Below are 22,996 nucleotides of genomic sequence, written 5' to 3' on the forward strand. Positions count from 1 at the left end.
ATCATTAGATTAAGATGAATCTTGAGTTGCATCGTTTGAAACGCGAACTCATTTCTAATGAACTTTCCAATAAAAAATCATCAAAAAAAATGTCAAAAGAACTGCTCATTCAAGACACTTACGAATTTGTGGATATTTTCTCTCAAGTTTTCCAATTCATGGAAATTAAAGATATCTATCCACTACAAAGAGTTTCTGGTTTCTTCTATCGGATGATTGAAAACTTGAAGGAAACTTACATTCGTCCAGTTTACGAAATCGGAGTTGTGGCCACAAACGAAGAGCAGTTAGAAAATTTTATTCGAATCTATTTAAATTCATCACAACCACCAAAGAAATATCCAACAATGGACGAATTTATTGCTTCGGATAATTTCACAGACGAAATTGCTTCCATTAATAATGTTTTTACAGTTTATGAGAAATACGAAAGGCAGTTTATTTTCAAACAAGATAGATTTAGGGCAATTTTCTATCCGATTCTGTGTCATAGACATGGAAGTTTGGGAAGAGATGAGCTGAATAGATTGGAAGGGTTTATTTTCCTTTCGCCAGAATATTCGACAGGTTATGCACTCATGCCTGAGGGTGTTGATATTTGTGCAACTGTTTTGGATGATCACTATTATTCCAGTAAGCATTTCGTTAAGGAGGAAGAAAAGGAAAAGCTTACAGATAGAGGATTAGGATTTGTTAAAAATCCAAATTCGAATCCACCAAATACGAATCCACCTTTTGTAAAATTGAAGAAAATTCGAATGCCAGTCATTGAATTTGGAACTGTTGAAGTGGATGAGAAAGTTTACAAGTACCAGGAGGAATCTCTTGTACAATGCTTAATGTATATTGTGAGTCATTCTAAGAGATGTCTAGATTTGGATCACTCACTTTCGAATAAGAAACAAAATATGGAAGAATTGAAAGGTTCTCAAAAATTATTTGAAAAAATTACAAAATTAATCAAATTGAAAGATGAAGAGTTGATGAAAACATTGAAAAGTCTTTTCAAAAATCGATTTGAATATTACAATTTGTTGACCACAGACAATTTGGTCTACATGACGAAACGTCTATGTTTCTTCCACATTCCTCTTGGAGTTCAAGTTGTTTTATTGAAGAAATTATACACTACACTTGTAAAGAATACTGCATCCCTTTCTGTTAATAATGGAAAAGCTTCTGTCAAAGTGGAAAGTGAATTTATCAGTGTCCAGTACAAGCAATTAGTTTCCACCGACGATTATGAGTATGTTTATGGATATCATACAAGGAAAAATAAGAAGGACATTCGGATGGTAACTATTCGATTCTATTATGGAGAGAAAATTGAATTTAAATATGAAAATATTGGAAAGGAAAATACCACACAAAAAGAAGATAAATGTTCTTTACAATAGAGTTGAAAAGAGCTGTCAAAAAAGGAAAATAATTGAAATTTTATTTGAAATAATTGAGGGAAAGAAGTTGAGATGCATTTGGTCTTTGTTTTGAATCTTTTTCTAACATTTGCAATACAATTTCAATTAAATCATTCGAATATTCATTATCATTGGATTGTTTCATTTGTTTTGTTAGAATGTTGATTGCGTTTTGTGATTGAATTCCCATCAACAAGTTGCTGATTGATGTTTCCTTGTCTTTTGTCATGATTTGATAAATTGAAACACCCAAAGAGAAAATATCAGTATTAAAGGAATAGGAACTGCCAAGGGCAATTTCTGGACTCATATCTGAATGGTTTAGTTTCGTCTAAATAAAAAAATAAACTTACATAAAGGAGTTCCAGCATAGGATTGACCTTTTGATTCTTGAAACTTTTTAGCCAATCCAAAATCTGCCAAAACAATTTCAATTTTTTCACTTTCCAACTTTTTTATAAATATATTTGTTGGCTTAATATCTCTATTTTTCCAAAATTGATTTTACAAATTCCTAATATATACTTACCTATGAATAATATGCATCTCCTCATGAACAAGTTTCAATGCACTCAACATTTGTTTCAATATTTGCTTCAATAATTTCTCACTCACTACTTCGTCGTGTTTCAATAAATTTGTCAAATCTCCACATTCATAATAATCCATGTCAATAATCAATAAATTGTCGTTGGTGATGAAATAATCATTCACCTTGATGATATTTGGATGATTGATATGGCTCAATTGGGATGCCTCTTTCATGATGGTATTCAAATCAGTGAATGATTCAAATCTGATAAGTTTGATTGCTTTCAGTTTGTTTCCATGTTTAATATCTGAAACTTTGAAAACACTTCCAAATGCTCCTTGTCCAATTCTTACAATATTCGAATATCTTGAGAAGGGATTTTCTTCAGAACTACTGGACGAGCCATTTGATGAAGAAATAATCATTGAGCTGGTGGAAGGAAATTCATTATCCGAAAGTTCAATATTGTTAGTATTGACCTGAACAATTTCCAATTTCTTATTCTTTCTTTTTCTTGAATTGAAGCACATTACCATAATGACTACTATTACAATTATTGTAAACAAAATTAATAAAGATCCAACAATAGGAATAACAATTGCAACTATTAATACTGATGAGTTGGTCGATAATTGTCTTGCAATCTTAGTTATTTCACAATACTTTCCTTCAAAATCATCTTTACATTGACACGTGTCAAAATCCGAACAAATTCCATTTCCATTGCAAACACTTGAATTAGTTGCCAAAGTTCCATTACAATTCAATAGCATATCACACGTATTATTCCAAGTATTGAAAACATAATTTTCCTCACATTGTGGAATAATCTTTCGAATATAAGTTGTTGCATCAATGAAGAAAATTTCACCTGAACTTTCGTCAAATTCAACTTGTTTTGTGAAGGAAGTAAATATTGTATCGGAACCCTTTCCATCTCCATTGAATGCAGGAGAGGATGACCTCTTTCCAGCCAAGTCAATCAATAATCCACTCTTTTTCTCGTACATTCGAATAAGATTAGGAGCGCCTTTACTAGTTACTGTTCCATCTAACAATATAATATCACCATTCTTCTTGACAAAGATAGCAGAGGGGTTATCAATCGAAGATTCTAGTGCTGGTAATCTGTCTCCTGAATATCCTTGAGAGAAAGTTCCCACCAAAGTTCTCAAATAAAATTGATTATTCGAAATCTTTTCAATTCTTCTAATGGTTTCCATTGTACTTAAATAAAGATTTCCATCAATATAAAAAAGTGAAGTAATTAATCCAGGATACGTTTGAAAATTAACAACTATTCCGTCAGTAGATATTGGATTTGAGGAATTGAACGTAAATTCCAGATTTAGTAGTTGAGTTTCCAAGCTGTATCTGTAAATATGCAAGATGTCTGATATTACTAAATCACCATTTGATTCATCTATTGTAAACCCTGACATTGCATTTGGTGGACAAGGTGAAAGTGTTCCCTTGACATTTGGTACAAAAGCTCCACAAGCACTTCCAATCACTCTTTCATAATTCATAGTTTCTGGATCAAGTCTGATAATTCTACATGTTTCCTTAATGTATATCTTGTTATCAAATTTGGAAAGTTTACCAAAAGTTTTTAAACCAAGTATTGACATGGTGATTGTCAAATAAGGAAAATCAAAAACTGGAATAGAAGGCAATAAAAACCAGCTAAGTGAAATTGACTTGCCTGTTTTTTCGTCAAACTTTTTTAAAACTCGATAATTATCAATGAAATAGTTTATCTTTTTAGCCGAATCTCTCATCAACAAAACAGGACTCAATGTTTTAGCTAATGGATTGAGTCCAGCTATGGTTTTGATTGTTCCATTTGAAATTTCACTGATATAATTGGAGCAGGAGATGTAAATTCTTGAATCTTCTCTGTTCACTTGAATTGCATAACTTTGTATTTGATTGTAATCTAATTTCAGTTTACAAAAATTACTTACGTTGCTGAAGTTTCAATAGGAATGTCATCACCATTGAATCCAGATGTATAAATATTAGTATTTGAAATGTTAACCGCATCAAGTCCAACAATTTTCTTTAATGAAAGTGAATCCCATGAATATTCATAAACTTGTGAATAAATATAGAAATAGAAAATTCTGCCAAATGTAGTAAATCCATTAAATGATATATCTGATATTTTTCTAATACTAGTTGTATAATTTCCATTCTTATAATCAATATATTCATAAATACTGTTACCAGAATAATATAACAGAGAATTAGTTCCATTTATGGTTAAATCTGGAATAACACGTATCAAACCTAACCCAGGGATATCAATTTTCAGGATATACAATAGATTGGATTTGTGAAAAACTGAAAAGGTTTGAACGTAAGTTTGATAATAAATTGTTGAATTCTCATAGGAATCCCCTGTTGCAGTAATGGCACTCGAATAATATTTTGGATCGTGAACAAGTGTCAAATTTTGAGTTTCCATATTGAATACGTATAATCCCAAATTTATACTACCAGTAATCAAAATTTCTCCATTTCCAAAATGATGTAAAAAGCCAATTGAGAAGAAAATTCGACTAGGTTTGTTGGAGGGGTATTTCAATTCTTTGGAAGAGCCAAATACTGTTGTCATTTTCCCATTCGAAACCTTTCGAATTACTAAAGATTGTTCAACAAAATAGAGATCGTTCTTGTATCGAAATGGAAATGTAGTAGCTCCGTAAGTGTACATTTTGAGAGGTGAAATATTTTCACCATACGGATGATTGATTATTCCACCTGCAAGTGTAGAAACCATCTTGCTTTGTAAATCAATCTTTCGAATACAACTGTTCGATTTATCCGCAACCAAAATTGAATTACGAGTCACAATCAAAGAAGAAGGTTCATAAAACTTGATACTAGAGGTATCATATAATTGATTATCACCTTCATATCCACTTTCAGATACAGAACTTCCAATAAATAAAAGAGTAGAGGATGATTTTTCCTTTTTCATCTGAATGAAATGATTTGATTGTGAAGAGGTGTAAATTTCACCTTCATTCGAAACATAAATTCCATATCTGAAAGTAAATATTAAATTTCATCATTATTACTATTCGAAACTTACAAATTAGATTGAGATAATCCTCCATCCACAATTCTATAAAATCCATTTTCATCAATTGACTTGACTCTTTCCTCATCTGTGAAATATACAATATCATTCTTTCCATTATTAGAATAAACATATATATTCTTTGGTGATTTTAAAAGTAATGACTTGGCATCAACTCCATCATAATCTCCATTTAGATAACCACCTCCTCCTAATATGGAAAGTGTTTGAGTGGCAATTTCATATTTCCAAATTAAGTTATTATTAGTATCTGCAATGTAGGCATTTCCATTCTTTGAAACACTGACACCTTTTGGTTTGTTAAAGGTATGCGAAATGGAAGAAACCAATTTGGTCGAATACGAAACTATTCGAATCATATCATTCAAAGTATCGGCAATAAACAAATCACCATTCAATGGATTCACTGCCACAGATGTTGGTGTATTCAGTAGAGTACCAACAGCACTCTGTCCATCTCCATTAAACCCACTCGTTGTAAATCCAGCATAAACTTCCAAAGTTGACCAATTTTGATCATAAATTCTATAAATTAAATGTCTTTCAATATCAGAAATATAAATCTCACCATTCAATCCTTCACATAATCCACTCGGTGATAACATGTAAGCAAATTTCGCATCCACCACATCAAAATTAGTTGTACTTCCTTCAATTGTTTTGGTTGAGTAATATTTCACATTCTTCGATCTTTCCACAGCAGCACATGTGCTGGCCAACAAGTTGCTGAGCAGGAGTAGTAGTAGTATTGAAGTGGTGACCTCCATTGAAAGACACCTGCCAACTGTCGCATGTCTTGAGTAATGGTACAACATGTTTGCTTTATTTTTGTTTATTTTGAACAATACATCTTGTGCGTCTATTTCCGAATAATCAATGTGGGTTAAAGGATAATTGTTCCAACTCCATAACAGATGTTGTAAAGAAATTGATGTATGGTGATTGGATGAATATTCCTCTTTTTTGGCAAGTTTCGTCATCATCTCATGCGGGTAAATTAGTGTTACTGTACCGTTGTAGTAGCTCGAACATTCTATGTTCAAAGGATTAGTCTAAATTCGAATAAAAATTAAAGATCTAATTAAACTCCACATGATTCATTTCTTGTGTAATATGCAAATTATCAGCAATAGATTCAGGAAATTGTAAACTCCATCTTCATGATCCAATTCATAATATTCATTGTTTTCCAAATTTACAATAACTGAACAAACAAACCTTGCTTCAAAAAATCAACCAAACTCTCGTAATACCTTGCTTGGTTTTCGTTCCAACAATTCATCTCTTGCTGTAAATTAAGATGAATTACTGTGTGATCAAGTTTTTTCCTTAGATTCTAGTTGTAAAAGAGAATTCTCCATTTCTAAAAGAGATCCAAAGGAGGATTGACTAAAGTGCATACATATAAGTGTTAAAGTGATTGTTTATTAATTAATTTTTGAGTGAATTTTTCAATAGAGAAAGAATTTCATTAAAGTGGTGAATAGAAGGTCTTTGAGAAGGATTAGTTTCCCATCCCTTCTTAATTAAATCAAGTAATTGGTAGATTACTGTACTTTCTTGGAGTGAATAGGCCTTTTTCATTTCACACCAAGATTGACAATCTTCCAAAGTTTCGAATGGAATGAGTGGACGATGTCCAGATGCAATCTTTGGAAGCAGTTGGCTTAATAAATTTTGATATTGAACTGGTTGTTCAAGATTCAACTTGTTTAATATCAATGGATTCGTATAATAATAAGGATCCATAATTTCAAATAGAATTTGCCACATGATTATTGACAAACTATAAATGTCAACAGCAGTTAACAATTGCCTTTCAATTTCACCAAATGATTCAGGACTATTAATCAAAATCATTAGAAAGATAATAAATAGTAATACTCTACCTCATATAATAAAAAGTTCCAATTTGATTTGTAATTTGCGTGTTGTTTTGCTTATTCAAGAGTCTGGACAAACCAAAATCACACAACTTGCTCACTCCATGAACATCTTGCAAAATATTGGCAGGTTTCAAATCTCTGTGCACGATCGTTGGTTTCAGATTGTGTAAATATTCGATTCCTTTGCAGATATCAAGCATAATATCCATCTTTTGACTCAATGACAATTTCATTCTATTAGATTGGAGTTCAGCAATAATATTTTCAAGACTTCTCTCCATTTTCTCCATTACAATATATCTCTTGGTTGGAGTAGAAGAAACTCCAAAGAAGGAAATAATATTTGGATGTCTCAATCTGGAAAGAACTGTTGCTTCAGACCTAAAATCATTTTCATCAATATTCATATTATTCAAATCGAAAACCTTAATAGCTACTTCAGTTCCAATCCATTGAGATTGATAAACTGATCCATAGCCACCAGAACCAAGTTTCTTCATTTTACCCAAATCCAACTTGTTAATAGAAATGAAGAATGAATCTGCTTCATCCTTCTTCTTTCCATCATTGTCAATTTCCAGTTCAAGCATGTTATCAGTAACAAATTGATCAGTTTTAATGATCTTTCTCTGAACATAATACTTTCTGAATAGACCAATAATAATGAAAAGTGAACCACCAATGCAAAAGACAAGAACTGCAACACCTATTAAAGCACCAATAAGAGCCCACAGTTCATCAGAATGTTGACATTGTTCACCTGAATAACCAAATTGACAGGTGCATTGATTTGGAAGTGAACAACTGCCTCTTCCATTACAAACGTCTGCCTCTTTTTCATTCCTTCCAAAACATGTCATTAATTCACATTCTAAACCAGTATATCCAGTATTACAAGAACATTGATTCTTGTCAAGGCAACTTCCTCTTACTGAACCACCACAAGCCCCGTCAAGAATCTTTCTGAAACAAATTGGCGTTTGACACATTGAGGAAGTATATCCTTCTTTACAAATGCAAGTATTTGGAGCTGTGCAGTTACCTCTTCCATTTGTGCAAACACTGGAACTATTAGAAGCTTCTCCATAACAAACTGGTATTTCACATTCGAAACCTGTATATCGAGACGAGTCATAACATTGACACAAATCTGGTGAAAGACATTCTCCATTATTATTGCAAACATTTCCACTCAACAGTTTGATCTTTCCATAACAAATTGGAAGGCAAGTATCATTCTTTGAATAGACATGACCATTCTCACAGAAAGCTTCCAATTTTCTAACATTATTCAATGAAGAATCGATAAAGAATAATACATTTCCTTCATTGTTAATTGTCATGGAGGTGGGTGAAATACTGAAAGGTTTTGATTTGGTTTGAGATGGAGCAGATCCATCCCCCGCAATTACATCAAATGGATGACTAGCAATGGTTGAAATCTTTCTAATAAAATTGTTTTTGCTATCTGAAATAATTGTTTGTCCCTTATAAGAAACAACTGAGGAAGGTGAATTTAAGGAACTTGTTTTTGGATCAGAGGTTTGAGAGAAGCCAGTGAACCCATTACCTGCTACAGTTTCCAATAATCCTTTCTTGTTAATTTTTCTCACCTTACTAATTCCAGATTCGACAAAGATTAATTCACCCTCTTCATTGACATACAATCCTTTAGGTGCTGCAATATCTGATGAAATGGCCAATCTTCCATCCTCGGAGATTCCAAACAATCCAGTTCCTGCAATAGTTGAAATTACTCCATTTGTGGAAATCTTTCTAATTCTATTCTGAGCTGTTTCACTAACGTACATTTCACCACTCGAGGAGAAGGCAACATACGAAGCCTCAACTTGTGAATAAAGAGCCAAGTTATTGTCGCCAATTCCTCCAGCAAATTTCTTTACCCACTTTCCTTCAATTTGACTTTCCAATATTCTATTGTTACCTTTTCAAATTTCTTAATAAAATAATTCTAAATACTTTTAACTTACCTGAATCAGCAATAAATAAAATAGATTTGGAATGGTCAAAGAAGGTACATTGTGGATTATTCAATTTGACATTAGAACCTGTAATGTTTCCTTCGAAATAATTATAACCTGCAAAACCATTACCAACAACTGAATAAGTGGACGAAAGGACAGCAAATCTAATTCTATGAGATTGGGAATCAGTAATGTGGATATCAGTTAAAGCAGATCCAACTGAGTTTACACTCGAAACACAAGTTGGTGTATTGTAAATTGCATTTGGTAAATTAAAATCATCTGTGTAACCCTTAGCTCCACTACCACTATGCGTAGTTACAGTTACTGGATCATTAAAAAGTGGTTGTAGATCAACATATCTAATACGATTATTTCCAGAGTCTGCAAAATAGATAATCCAATCTGAATTGAGAGAGAATCCCATAGGTGTGTCCAAATGAGTGGAGAGAGCTGGCCCATCACCATTGAATCCCTTTACACCACTTCCAGCAATGGTTTGAATAATACCAGTACTAAGAGTAATTTGTCTTAATCTATTATTGAAAGTATCAGAAAAAAACAATTCATGATAATAATTGACTTGGAGATAGGTTGGAGAATTCAATTGAGCAGTAAGGGCATTAATATTGTCTCCATTGTAACCTTGTATTCCATTTCCTGCAATGGTTTGGATGATTCCAGATGTTATGTTGACAGCTCTAATTCTATGATTATTGGTATCGGCAACATAGAGCACATTATTATCCAAATAGATTCCAGTTGGAGAATTAAGCTTGGCCAATGTTGCTAAACCACCATCACCATCAAATCCAGAAGTTCCACATCCAGCAACACCAATTACCACACCACTAGTTCTGTGAACCTTAATAATTCTATGATTTCCAGAATCAGAAATGTATACATAACTAGTTGTTGCAAAAATTCCCTTTGGAGAGTTTAGAACTAGTTGATCTTTGTGTTGCTGTAAAAGCCTGGATGCTGTTATTGGACCTGCAAACATTGTTGAAATGCTTCCATTATATTTGTGAATGAAACCCTTTGATGAGACAACATATAGATCACTGTTATTGGTTGAGACTGAAACTGGATTGAGAGCAAAAGGTTGATAGGTATCAATGAAATTCAACTCCTTCTCTGGGGCTATCATTTCAAGTTTGTTGTTTGCTGAGATTTTTCGTACAGCTCCATAGTCAGAAACGTAAAGGTTTCCACTTTGCTGATCCAGAACTATTCCAGTTGGAGAATGAAGTGTTGTCTCACTAGAATTGTATCCATCAATAAATGGACCAATAACAGCTCCATCATAATTAATAAACAAGATCAATGATATTGTTTCATCAATCATTGAAATTTTTCTAATTGTTTTCAGTCCAAAATCGCTAACGTACATGAAACCATTATGAATACCAAAATACTGATTTATGGCAATGAATTCAGCATCACTTGCCTTTCCACCATCTCCAAAAGTGGTTGCTTCCAAACTAGCCTGTTTACCATTTCCAACAAATCTTGAAATATTTCCATTTCTCAAATCCATTTTCCTTATTGTCGAAGAAAGCTCTTTAGTATCCACGTATAGCAAGTAATTATCCACTCTCAACAGTCCTGGATGAGTAAAATCTAAATTTTCTACCAACAGCTCTTCACCATTATCAATGGTCCATCTACAAAGTGATTTCACATCAATATCTTTAAATTTGAAATAATAAACGACACCATCATCATCCACATAGACATCCAAAACATTTGATGATGTTGAAATGTAGGTGCTGACAATACCATTCTCTACTTTTCTAATTGCATCATTATACCCATCTGCAATGTACATAATTCCATCTTTATCAATGAACATTGAATAGATCCTAGTGTGTATGAAATGTGTTAGATAAAGAACAAATAATTGAACACATACCCATCAAAGAGAGCTTCTCTTGCATCTCCTCCATCACCACTATATCCTGATTCATCTTTGATTCCGACAATTACTGTATAATTAGCCTCAACTTTTTCATTGATAATACTTATGGAAGTGGAATCGGAACAATAAACAACACCACTTTTAACATTCACGTATAATGAACAAATGAATGGCTTCTTGAGGAGTGTCATCTTTTTTGATACTGCATCTATTTTAGCAATGAAACTATCATCCACGGTATCACATTCAAAATAAATGTGTCCTTCATTAGTAACATGGACAGCTCCTAAACCACTGAATACATTCTGTTTGTGAGGTTTGGTTACATCACTCAGTGAGTATTTTGGTGTTGTTTGACCAAAGGATTCCCTTAGTAGGAATTGTGTGAAAAAGCAACAAGCTAACAACACTAAGGCAATGACGGATTGGAAAGGAAGGTGTTGCTTCATATTTTTTCTTCTTGTTCAACAAGTCTAATGAATGTTTGGTCAGTGCTAATAATTGGTTTTGCCTTTTCCAAGATTGGAGAATATATATGGAAATACTGTATTTTCCTTTACTGATCCTCTATTTTATATACAGGTAAAGATTATTATTAAGCAAAGAAATGTTCATAATATTGAATCATTTTCAATACAACCCTTCAACTCTGTTTTGTCTGATTCTTTATTCACTATTACTACTCACTATATCACAATGAAATATAATGACGATGCATAACATTTCTAAGGAAAGTTTAAAAAATTTAGGAAACAAAGTGGCTTCACTTCTTCTCATCATTGTTGCTACCCTCATCAAACCTCAAAAGAGAGGAGGAATATTTCATGATGAATAGAGGTACTCTAAGAGAATTAAGCTCTGAAACATTTATCAACTCACAAATGTCATCTCTTTAGTAAAACTTAAATTCGGAGCACAACAATTAATCATAATAAATTAATACTCGGAGAAGATACACCAACAACAGATGAACTTAATTAACACTAGTGGAAGTTGGATGTAAACATTAGTATTACGCTAATTTCCTATTCAACAATGGGACAATAATTGTGTGTTCCTTTAAGCATTCCTTCTTTTGAAATGTACACTGTCGAAAGTTGATCAAGTATTATCCTCCTACTTGTTGTAAAGACACAGTTCCTTAAATGAATTTAAGAGAATTTCCTCCTGTGACTCCAAATGGAGTTGACTTAAGTGGCAAATGAAGCAACCTTTCACACAACTTGCTCACTCCATCGTAAATCAAAGTTTTTCTTCAACTTGGAACATGTCAAAAATTACGAAAAAAAATGCAAGACGATTGTCTCTCATTAATCACAATCCTTCCCTACAGCTGAACGATGCCTTGTTCGAAAAATTTAAAATTCATATGAGAAGTTATCGGAATTGTGTGCCATTTTCAATGAAGTTTGAAGAGATGAATAATATCAAGTCGATCGAACATAAATTGCACTGTCCCTCCCAAGCCAAGATTTCTCACTCACACAATTGTTTGTGCATCTCTGATAATTTAGATTCTGAACTGAAATTTTTTGATTTGATTACTCATGAATATTTAGGAGGCTTTCTTGTTGAAGGAGTGACTGGTTTGTTAATTGAAGAGAATTTTGATGATCAACAAAATGATGCTATTTATTTTGGAAAGAATAAGTATACTTTCAAATATAGAGTGAAGGATTTAATGAGATTAGGATCAAGTGCTGATTGTATTTGGAAAATTGAAAGAAATCATATGTATGGAATGGCAATTAGAACAATTGGAAATCAGAAACAATTATTCAGATATAGTGCTTCCCAAGGAGTTATGGATATTATAGATACTGTGAATGGAAAGGTCATTAAAGAGTTGAAACTTGAAAAACTCGACAGAGTAATGGATATTATTTTCATCAATCCAAAAAGAATGCTTGTTGCTGAACTTTTTCATAATGCATGTTTTATTTATGATGAAATGAACGAAAATGAATGGAAATTGATACAAACAATTGAAAAAGCAGAGAATATTTATTTTAGTCAACCATTAGGATTGGCAATTGACAGAACAGGAGGGAAAATATTTCTTTCAGATTATGACATTAAGAGAATTGTTGTATTTAATGAGAGTTTAGATTTGATTGATTGTCATTATCCAGAATCTCTGAATCCATTTCGTCTCGATTTTGATGAAACAACAGGATTACTCTATATTACTGATCAACAAGATGATTCCATTAGAATATTTAAATAGATATGTCAATTTATTGTACCACTGGTAAAGTATCCACAGTTCCTTAAATGAAATTAAGAGAAGATTGAAATTTTATTACAAGTTTCTTATTCCTAATGGATCTGGATCTGGATTGACTAAACTTCCACATGAAGAAACACTTCCATAATTCTTGCATTGAGAAATGGTCATTGTTCTTTCGGTTGTTTCAGTCTTTCCTTCCATTCCAACAAATCTCATGTTATCCACCAAGAATTCGACATAATTAGTTTGATCTACCAAGTAGATGGTAATTCTTTGGATTAATTGAACAGGATCGAAACTTAAAGACGAAACTGGAATTCTCACACGAGTTGCTCTGTTTCCATCGATTTTGTACAAGTGTTGGAAGTTGCTTGTGGTTGCAACGTATCTGCCAGCTTCTACCAATTTCGAATTATTGTAATAACTAAATACGAAACCAATACTTTGAATACTGTAAATTGGATTCGCAGTCTTGATGAATAATTCAAAGTATTTGTAAATGCTAGTGTCAACAAACAACTTTGGACCAATCTTGTTGAATGAAATATCGCCCTTTCTTAAACCAAAATGCAATGAAGTATTTCCACAAATTGCAGGACTATAGGATACATTGAAGAATGAGTTTCTGACATCGGTTGGACTGTATGCAGTCAATGACCATTCTCCACTCAAAGCACTAGCTTCATTGTAAATGGAAATAACGTGAGATGAATTTTTCACGTTAGGACTGTCACATGGTTTGACAGACGAAACCAAAGGAGGTAAATTACAACTTGTGGAAGTTCCATTACTTAAATATAATTGAGCCCTCAAATGACCATTTGGATTTTCACTAGTTGACAATTTTACAAACATTTTTCCCTGAAGCAAGTAATTCCACTCCTCGTAGGATAATTTATATCCGAATCTACTTTGAGAATAGGGAACAGTCTTTGAAGTTGGAGTGGCAATGTAATCTTCCTTACCAGGTTGACCAAATCCAACATCCAAACTTGTTACAATAGAACTCAAACTGTGTGGAACTGTAAAATCAAGTGAAGCTGCTTCTGTATCCAAGAAGGCAAACACTAATCCACCACCAACTGTTGATCCAGAGGCCAATGGTTGTATATTTGATTGCTGACAGGTTTCCAATCTACCAACAAATCGATCTTCTCTCATGAGTGCCTTGTAGGTAGCTCCAGGATTCTTTGGATTGGAAAATTGAGATGGAGCACAATTATCATTTGGACATGTGGCATTCAATGAAATTCCACCAGAAGATGAATAATCTACAAAGATATCATACAATTTGTAAGAAGTTCTGGAAGCTTGATTTTGTAACTTGACATATAAATGTTCAGTTGACCCATCATAATAGTAATAATTAGTTGGATCCTTAAACATTGTTGTAAAATTAGAAGCAGCAACCATCTTATTCGAATTTGTAGAATACTTGATAGAAAAGTTGGAATTCCTTGGATATTGAATGGCCAAAACAAGCCAATCATTGGTAGCACTTGAATCCAAGGCAATTGAGAAATTCTTCGGAGTTGGAATATCATACGGCCAACGGAGTCCATAAAAACCTCTATTGATGACATTATTTTGTAAATAGTAATCCATTGGACCGGTCAAGTAAGCTCCAGTTAAATCAGCTTGACGATTTCTTAACAAGTCAACCAAGTACATTCTTGTGCCAGGTTTAGTATAATCGGCAAGTTCAGGTCTCTTTACTCCGTCCTTTCCAGTTGTGTTAAGAGTTGGCCAATTCCAAGTTGTAATTCTCAAGTGAGAGTATGACTCGCCAAAGAATGGACATTGATAGGCATTCCAATCATTTCTTAATTGACATTGAGGGAAGTTTCGAATAGTTTCATTTCCAACAATCCAACCACCAAACGAAGTAATATTTGTGGTTGTTCCGTCCATGTCCATCATTGCAATTCCTTTCATGTTATCATAGGAAGTTGGATAAGTATAAGGAAAGGCAAAATATCTATTCGAATTGATAAACTTTAAATTGGAAAACTTATTTTTGGTTTGAAGTTTAAAATTGGCAGCTCTCGAAGATAAAGCACCTGCATACTTATACGAATCTGTAACGAAATTAATAAATGTGATATTGTTCAAATATTGTGGACCACCAATATCATAATGTTCATAACCCTTAATAATATCCAATAATGTGGAAGAATAGAGAGCTGGCCTAGTTCTCTTTCCCAAGTCAACTGTCGGTCTGTATGAATATTCACCGACATTTTCAGATTCTCCAATGAAAATACTATCTTCTGTAAGAGTAGCACCAACTGGAGCATTCATGGCAATCTTATTATCAGTCAAGTAGAGATTGTCGAAACGAAGATAACCTCCTCTGCACCAAACTCCAAAGACTCTATTCTTATATGAAACAAAGTTGGAATAAACAGCATTATTGGTGTAGAATGCAACAATTTCAGAATTGCCATCTGCCTTTTCAAAATCATCAATGTGGAGACCATTTCCATTTGAACTGTGAGCTACATTATATTCGAAAGGTTTAGTTGGTGCAGTTCTTGGATTAACTGATCCAGCAGGATATCTTAAAGCACTCAAACCAGTTGGGAATGATGGAAGTGAAAACCAAAATGGAAAACGACCACCCACTGCATGATTACCAATAAAGGTATTATTTGGATTAGTAATCCAAAAAACAGAAACTGAAGTATCAGATGGAATTAATCTTTTGGAATTTTCCTTTGATATTGGAATAGGGTCAATTCCTAAATTAGAAATAAACTGATTTCCATATTCAGATCCATCTTCTAAAAAGTACATGTGGCCATAAGCACGATAACAAACATTATTTTGGAGGAGAATATAGTGAGTGTCATGGACAACGTAACATCTCTGGTAACTGTGATGGACAGAGTTGTCCTTAACTGTAAAGTTTAAACCAGCTGGTTTACTTTGTAATAAATGGAAATGGAAACTATTAGAAATTAATGAATTATTAGAAAGTATTGAATTGAAACATACCTGTATCTTCCCATTAAACCCTGTTGACCAAATCTAGTAATTTCAACTCCTTCCATATTAAACTTATCGACCAAACGAATAATAAAGTGACCACCAAAGAGTGAAGTTTCGGATGAATAATTCATAATAAGATCCTCTGAATACGATTCTTCTTGATAATAAACCAACCTCAGCACGAATTTTACCATTATCACTTGCAAAGTGAGTATAATTCAATGGAACATCCAAAACTATAGTCTTGTTTCCATTCAACAATTGAACAATCTTTCTTTCTTCATTCTGATTTGGAAATGGTTCACCAATTGCCCAATTCAATGAAGTTTCCTTTTGAGTTCTGTAATCATAAACTTCACCATAATCAGTTGAGGCAATCACAATAGAATCGCCAACTTTCCATGCGACTGAATCCCTTAAAACAAGTTGATTACTTCCCTTAGTAGCATTCTTTACAATTTCTGTCCAACTTGGACCATCAATTTTACCAAAAATTTGGACAATGGAACCACTTAAAAAGGCAATACCTTTGGATCCCAAATTGGAGCCATCAAATGGATCAGAACCCATATCATTCACAGAACTATTGACACGATCTCCATAGAATGTCATGACAATCTTGGAAGTGATTGGACATGAAGAACTTCCCATAATAAAACTTGCGTTTTGTTCAACTCTGATGAAATTCAAATCCAAATTGAGATTGACATTATCAAAGATTAATGAACCACCAGATTTTATGGTGATGGAACGAAGCTTATTTGGAGGAGAATCATTTAACTTGACAGCCTTGGTTATGAGAATGTCAGAATTAGCTACATTCCATCCAACTAAGGATGAAAAGTTGACTAAACCAGTTTTTTGATGAGGACATTGTCCACTGACCATGCCAAGCATGAATAAACACAATAAACATGTGCCTATACATGCCTGTAGAAGAAAAACTTTAGAAAGCATGATTGTTGTGAGGTTTTTTTTCTTTGAAAGGTTCTCTGACTATGTTATTCGAATCATTTATGGTGATGAATTGGTACGAAACGTTCATTTAGCTATTTGATGGTTGAGTAGAGTTAGTCTTTTGGGTTTGAATCAGCAATGAATACTATTGGATTGTTTGTTTTACAAAAAATGGGTGTTTCACTTGAACCTAATTGACTTCTATTTATGGAAACAAATTGTGTTCAAAATGCAAACCTTGACTGAATCAGAAAAGATGCAACTGCGTGTCTGTTTGAAATAATTTGGACAATTCAGCATAAAATACTATAACAGATCATACAACCTTACAATACTGCTAATTCGGTATTTTAACGTGGTCAACTTGCACATTTTGCATTCTTGAAATTTACACTTGACATTTCGTAGAGTAACACTTCAATCAAAGAGTTGATAAGATGATAGATTACATTGTTACTTGTTAAAATATTTATGTTCTGAATATAGCTCTCAAGCCTCACTACACATTTTCTTCTCGTTGTATAAATTTTTATCTCTTTTATTGTACCCAAACTACATGTATTTGGAATGCTTATTTGATAGTTAATATTTTAGCAAGAGTTTATTTGCAACAAGTCATCTAATTGGATTAAATGAAAAGTGTGGACTAACTTACTTATATCAATATTGACCATTGGATGACTAATATTTTATGCAATATACATTGTATTTGGTATTTGTTGCGGAGAAAAATCAAAAGACTACAGCACCACAGGTTCCCAAGTTGTCTCCAACCTCAGTACTGATGTGGCTCGACGATACTTAACTTCTCAAATCGGACGGGATGAGGTGCATGAATCGTGATATGGCCGTAGCCATTCATTCTCTTAAATTGTTCAACCCTTGTTGTAAAATGGAACATTAGAAAGTTACAAAGTTGTCGACTTGTTGATTATCACATCATATTAAATTGAACTCATTAGGGAAGTGATACAAGAATAGAAAATGTACACTATTCAATGAATAATTTATTTACAATAATTGAAAGAATCTATGATATTTTGCTAACTTAACCACCCCTCAATCTCAAAACTAAATGCACAGTTGCATCCTTTTGAAGATTGTAATCACCAATAGTTCTTCCATCTTCCAATTGCTTACCGGCATAAATCAATCGTTGTTGATCTGAAGGAATACCTTCCTTATCAAATATCTTTTGTTTCATATTCTTCAACAGTATCATTCGATTCCATTTCAATAGTGATTGTCTTTCCAGTTAAGGTTTTTACAAAAAGTTGCATTCCTCCTCTTAATCTTTGTTGATCTGGTGAAATTCCTTCCTTATCTTGTACTTTTCTTTTCACATTTTCAATTGAATCATTAGATTCAACCTCCAAAGTGATAGTTCTTCCAGTGAGTGTCTTGACAAATAATTGCATTATGTTTGTTGTCTTGTTTTTCTTATTGTTTTTCTTGAATTCAAAACATATCCTTGCTTTTTATACTAAGTTTTGAGATGTATGTATTTTTAGAAGTAGTTCTTCTGCAAAGAAATTCTTTAAATGAACCGATCGATTTTGTTTCTGGACACAAATTTGGTTCATGTTTTGTAATTATGTGCTATAGCTGTTCATACAATAATCAATTTTAACTTGTTGTTCGAATGAGTTTAATGCAATTTGACTCTTAATGATTTTGAATTTAAAAGGTGATTATTGGAAAAATACTAGCAAAATGGTTTGAGTTTAGCTGTTCATTACTAAAAACAATGTTAACTTTTATGAAAAGATATTATATTAATATACCGTAGCCATTTATCCTTAATATAATGAATAATAATAAATTTGTTGAAAAATATCTTATTAATTTTATTTTTATAAAAATAAAGGAATATAAGTAAAGATATTGTTGTTTGTCTTTCAATTGTTAATTTAGACGGGAAGCCTGCCAGGAATATGGCGACCATCCCGCTACAGTCTTTGACTGAATGAACAGTGAAGGCAAGAGTTCTGGACGAATCTTGTTGTGTTCAAATAACAGGTTGTTGAAGAATTTGATAAGGTTGACCAACCTTCTATTTATTGAAAACCGACAAGTTAAAATTGCTTGATGCAAGTTTTGGTTTGATTTTTTCTGAATCAATTCTAAATTGAAACTTCATCTATTTCAAACAAATTATTTTATTTACAATTTACTGAATTATTTACAAGTTAATTTACATCTTTTTCGATTTGGTAATCTTATTTGTGGTGGTTGATTGTTTAGCTCTCTTTTCAATTGAATTTTTCGAAGATCTTTTCACTGAAATTTGTTTACCATTTAAATTTGCGTGATGATAATCAATATTATGACGTCAATCTTTTAGATAAATCAACTAGTTTAGATCTTGTTAGCTGGCATTTTGTTTTGTTGTAGATATATCATCATCCGATACCAGTTGATCTATTTATTTCCATGAAGATTTCCACTAATTTTGTGATTCCGATTTTAGTGGATTTTCCACTCATCACAAGAAGTTTGAATTTTTCTATTAATATTTTGATGAAGGAAATTTAATGAAAATCAACAAACAAAAGAAAATAACAACAATTAGAAAATGGTCTCAACAAGAAGAAATATGTATAATTCCTCCAATAACACTTCACAATTTAATTCCGAAATTTCTCTGGATAACATTGTTGGTGGTACAAGAAGAAGAAATTTAATTGATTACAAAACATTGAATTCTATTGGAAGTGAATCAAGTAAAACTTCCAAATCTCAATCACATAATACTTTAGAAATGAGAAACAAACAATTCAAACTGTGGTGAACTCCATTTAACTCAAAATTTTGTAAACCTAGGCAATCATTGTAAATAAACCCAAATGTAAATATTCAATAATGCACACAGTTGAGTTTTTTGACCCATTTTCTACGTTGAACTTCTGTTCAGTACACGTCCAACATAACTTTCAATGTTAATTATGTCAATGGTGTGTTTGCTCCATGTTCAACTATCTCAAAGAATTCAAATCATAAAAAAACAAACAACGACCATAATTCACTTTTCAAAAACCATGCATCTAGAAAGGTAAAAAAGGTTTGTTCGATTCATACTCTTTGCTTTCTTCATACTTACCTTGAAGGACATTTCAGTGATCATGCAGACTGAAATGTGAATCTGGAAACTCTCCTCCTTGCACTCAGAGGATGAGAAGCCAGAATTTGGTCAATAATCAAAGTGGTTGTTGCCCTCCTTCTCAATTTTTTCCTGTGAGGATTCATCTGGTATGATTTCTCGCTCTGTTAAATAATAGAAATTTTGTGTGTGGGAATTTTGCTGCACCGAAGAATCTATTACCCTATAATTGTATCAAATTCCAAAAGCTCAAGATTTTCTAAATCAAATTGCAGCCATTCATTATCTTAAATTGTGAAACATGAATCAGTTCACCCTTGTTTCCCTCTCAATCTTATTAAAATATGAAATATCAATGGTACAAGATTATTAAACCATAATATCCTCGTGCGGAGCGTGCAACATCAATTTATCCCAAGTCCGCTAAATGGCATATCAAAGCGTGCGCGGAAATTTGCTCTTCCAATCATTAATTGATTAAATTTCACTTAAAATTCGAGTTCAGTTTATAAACTCAATTTTAAAAACAAAAAAATACAATCATACAAAATCCTATCAACCATGTCTGCCACTACCACTGTTTCATCTTACTATTCATCTGTTTTTGTTGCTGGAGCCACCGGAGTTACTGGAATGCATGTTGCTAAGGCGCTCCTTAATCATCAATCTGCAAAACAAGTTTCAATTTTGGTTAGAGAGGGAAGTGAGGAGAAGGCAACTGAATTGGTCAATTCTGGAGCAAAGGTTGTTAAGGGAGATGTTTTGAATATGAGCGAGGAAGAGTTGACCAAAGCTTTGGAATCTGTTGAGGTTGTTGTCAGTGTTATTCAAGGGCATGATGATAAAACAATGTTTGATGGTCAATTGAAATTGTTGAATGCTGCCAAGAAGGCTGGAGTTAAAAAATTCCTTCCATCTAGCTTTGGTTTCAATTACAATTTAGTCAACTATGGAGATTCATTGTTTATGGATACCAAGAAGAAGTTTGTAGTGGAATTGGAAAAGAGTGGGTTGGAATATGTTCAATTACATGTTGGTGCCTTTGCTCATTATGCTTCTTCTCCATCATTTGTAATGAAGTATGATAAGGATTCGAATACTGTTTCTTTATCTGGTGATTTTGATGTGAAATTTGGTATTACTACTTCACAAGATATTGGAAAGTTTGCTGCAGAAGCTGCTTTGAGAAGAGACATTACCAAACACAATGTCACTGTCAGAGATGATTATTTGAGCGTTAGAGAAATTGCTCAATTAGTTTATGGATCTGATGTTAAACTTAATTTGGTGCAAACAACTGAGGAGTTGAAGAAGAGCATTAATGAAAGATCAACAGCTCTTGACAAATACTCCACAAGATTGGATGAGAATTGCTTTTGATCAATTAGTTTGGGTTATCATGTCAAATGCCAACAGAGAAGAAAACGACAATGATTTATTCCCAACAATTCAAACCACCTCCTTCAAGGAATATGCTAAATCCATTCAATAAAGTATTAAGCTGATAATATTCCTCTTGGACATCATGTTCACTAACAACAACTGGAAGATTGCCAACTTTCTAGTATTAATATTTAGTTACCCAGATGGAACATATACAAATGATGATGATATCCCTAAGAATTTGTCCGATAGGATCTTACATCACTTCATCAACAAGTTCCTTAATATTTTTTATAATTAAAAATATTCGTGATGATGGGATGTAAGATCGGATCATAAATAGAGAGTTTTAAGGCACTCTATGAAAATCACATAATCAAAACAAATAACAACACATATAACAATGAATAATATGCAAAATCAACAAGGTACTATGATTCCAATCAAGATTTGTACAGTTGGTGATAAGAAAGTTGGAAAGACATCCATGATTCAATCCTACACTCAAACTCCTAGAGAATTGAATTTGGATCCTCATTACAAGAGACCATATAGACCAACAGTGTATGATTTCAGCTTTTCTACTGTCAAGTTACCAGTTTCCATTCCACAAAGTTATACCAAATCGAAATATTCATCTGCCTCTTCTAATAATTCTCAAAGTTTGAAAGAAATTGTTTTCAATTTGAACTTTTCTGATTGTTCCTCTCTGAATTGTTATACACCAATGAGATTGTTGAGCTATGACCAATGTGATATCTTCTTTGTTTGTTTTAGATTAGATAAGGCACAATCATTTTACAATGCAATTGATCAATGGTGTCCAGAAGTGAAATTCTTTTGTTCTGGCAAGCAATCTTCCAAATCAAGAATTGTCTTATTGGGATTAGGAAGACAAGATTTGATCAACTCATCAATTCTCCAACAAATAGTAACAATGAAGATGATATCTTCTTTGGTCAAACATGCACTAGTCGCTCACTCTCTCCTGAAATTTTATGTGGAGAAATGATTGATATTGTTGAGAGCGAGCAATTTTCTCTAAAATCTAAAAGTAGAAAGAGTCTTACCAATGTCAATAGTAAACCAAGATCAAAGACCTACTCATACAGAAGAAATTATTCAAATCCATTCATGAAGAGAAAGAGAATTCCAGTACAATTCAATGATAATAATCAAGAAGACGTAGAAATACCAGTACTTGGAGACTCAATGCTTGATAGTTGTTTGAGCTTTGTTGAATGTGGAGCTGAAAGAGAAGTAACATGGGATATGATTGAATCTGGTAGAAGACAATTAGATGAGCTAGGAATTGATCATGTATACTATGAATGTCCATTCAATAATCAAAAGAGTGTTCAGTTTATCATTGAAGAATGTGTAAGAGAATTTTACAAATGTAAATTATCTCAAAATTCCTCAGATGTCACTCAATCGGCTTCTCTTTTGGAAAAATTAAAGAGAGTTTCACTGTAAATAAATAT

General features: G+C 32.9%; 7 protein-coding genes across 7 annotated transcripts; 3 read left to right on the forward strand and 4 right to left on the reverse strand.

The window, feature by feature from the left end:
- Positions 1 to 253: 253 nt before the first annotated feature.
- On the reverse strand, positions 254 to 2,375 carry NAEGRDRAFT_36433 (protein kinase; the record flags this gene model as incomplete). Its single annotated transcript, XM_002677933.1, has 3 exons — positions 254 to 1,730; positions 1,772 to 1,902; positions 1,948 to 2,375. The coding sequence occupies 3 exons, from the start codon at positions 2,373 to 2,375 to the stop codon at positions 1,438 to 1,440; spliced, it is 852 nt and encodes a 283-aa protein (XP_002677979.1). The 3' UTR covers positions 254 to 1,437.
- Positions 2,376 to 6,490: 4,115 nt separating this feature from the next.
- Positions 6,491 to 11,300, reverse strand: NAEGRDRAFT_66846 (uncharacterized protein; the record flags this gene model as incomplete). Its single annotated transcript, XM_002677934.1, has 4 exons — positions 6,491 to 6,902; positions 6,949 to 8,890; positions 8,937 to 10,795; positions 10,846 to 11,300. The coding sequence occupies 4 exons, from the start codon at positions 11,298 to 11,300 to the stop codon at positions 6,491 to 6,493; spliced, it is 4,668 nt and encodes a 1,555-aa protein (XP_002677980.1).
- Positions 11,301 to 12,052: 752 nt separating this feature from the next.
- Positions 12,053 to 13,078, forward strand: NAEGRDRAFT_48615 (uncharacterized protein; the record flags this gene model as incomplete). The annotated part of the gene is made up of 1 exon (XM_002677840.1): positions 12,053 to 13,078. One exon carries the CDS (start codon positions 12,053 to 12,055, stop codon positions 13,076 to 13,078), a length of 1,026 nt encoding a protein of 341 aa, XP_002677886.1.
- A 75-nt stretch (positions 13,079 to 13,153) lies between these two features.
- NAEGRDRAFT_66848 (uncharacterized protein) lies at positions 13,154 to 17,029 on the reverse strand (the record flags this gene model as incomplete). Its single annotated transcript, XM_002677935.1, has 3 exons — positions 13,154 to 16,031; positions 16,079 to 16,212; positions 16,247 to 17,029. The coding sequence occupies 3 exons, from the start codon at positions 17,027 to 17,029 to the stop codon at positions 13,154 to 13,156; spliced, it is 3,795 nt and encodes a 1,264-aa protein (XP_002677981.1).
- A 1,048-nt stretch (positions 17,030 to 18,077) lies between these two features.
- On the reverse strand, positions 18,078 to 18,447 carry NAEGRDRAFT_60573 (uncharacterized protein; the record flags this gene model as incomplete). The annotated part of the gene is made up of 2 exons (XM_002677936.1): positions 18,078 to 18,221; positions 18,244 to 18,447. 2 exons carry the CDS (start codon positions 18,445 to 18,447, stop codon positions 18,078 to 18,080), a joined length of 348 nt encoding a protein of 115 aa, XP_002677982.1.
- Positions 18,448 to 20,690: 2,243 nt separating this feature from the next.
- Positions 20,691 to 21,509, forward strand: NAEGRDRAFT_66849 (uncharacterized protein; the record flags this gene model as incomplete). Its single annotated transcript, XM_002677841.1, has 1 exon — positions 20,691 to 21,509. One exon carries the CDS (start codon positions 20,691 to 20,693, stop codon positions 21,507 to 21,509), a length of 819 nt encoding a protein of 272 aa, XP_002677887.1.
- A 406-nt stretch (positions 21,510 to 21,915) lies between these two features.
- On the forward strand, positions 21,916 to 22,988 carry NAEGRDRAFT_66850 (rho family small GTPase; the record flags this gene model as incomplete). Its single annotated transcript, XM_002677842.1, has 2 exons — positions 21,916 to 22,341; positions 22,407 to 22,988. 2 exons carry the CDS (start codon positions 21,916 to 21,918, stop codon positions 22,986 to 22,988), a joined length of 1,008 nt encoding a protein of 335 aa, XP_002677888.1.
- Between the last annotated feature and the right edge of the window lie 8 nt (positions 22,989 to 22,996).

Source organism: Naegleria gruberi, assembly GCF_000004985.1.
Source record: "Naegleria gruberi genomic scaffold NAEGRscaffold_20, whole genome shotgun sequence".
Lineage (NCBI taxonomy): Eukaryota > Heterolobosea > Eutetramitea > Acrasida > Naegleriidae > Naegleria > Naegleria gruberi.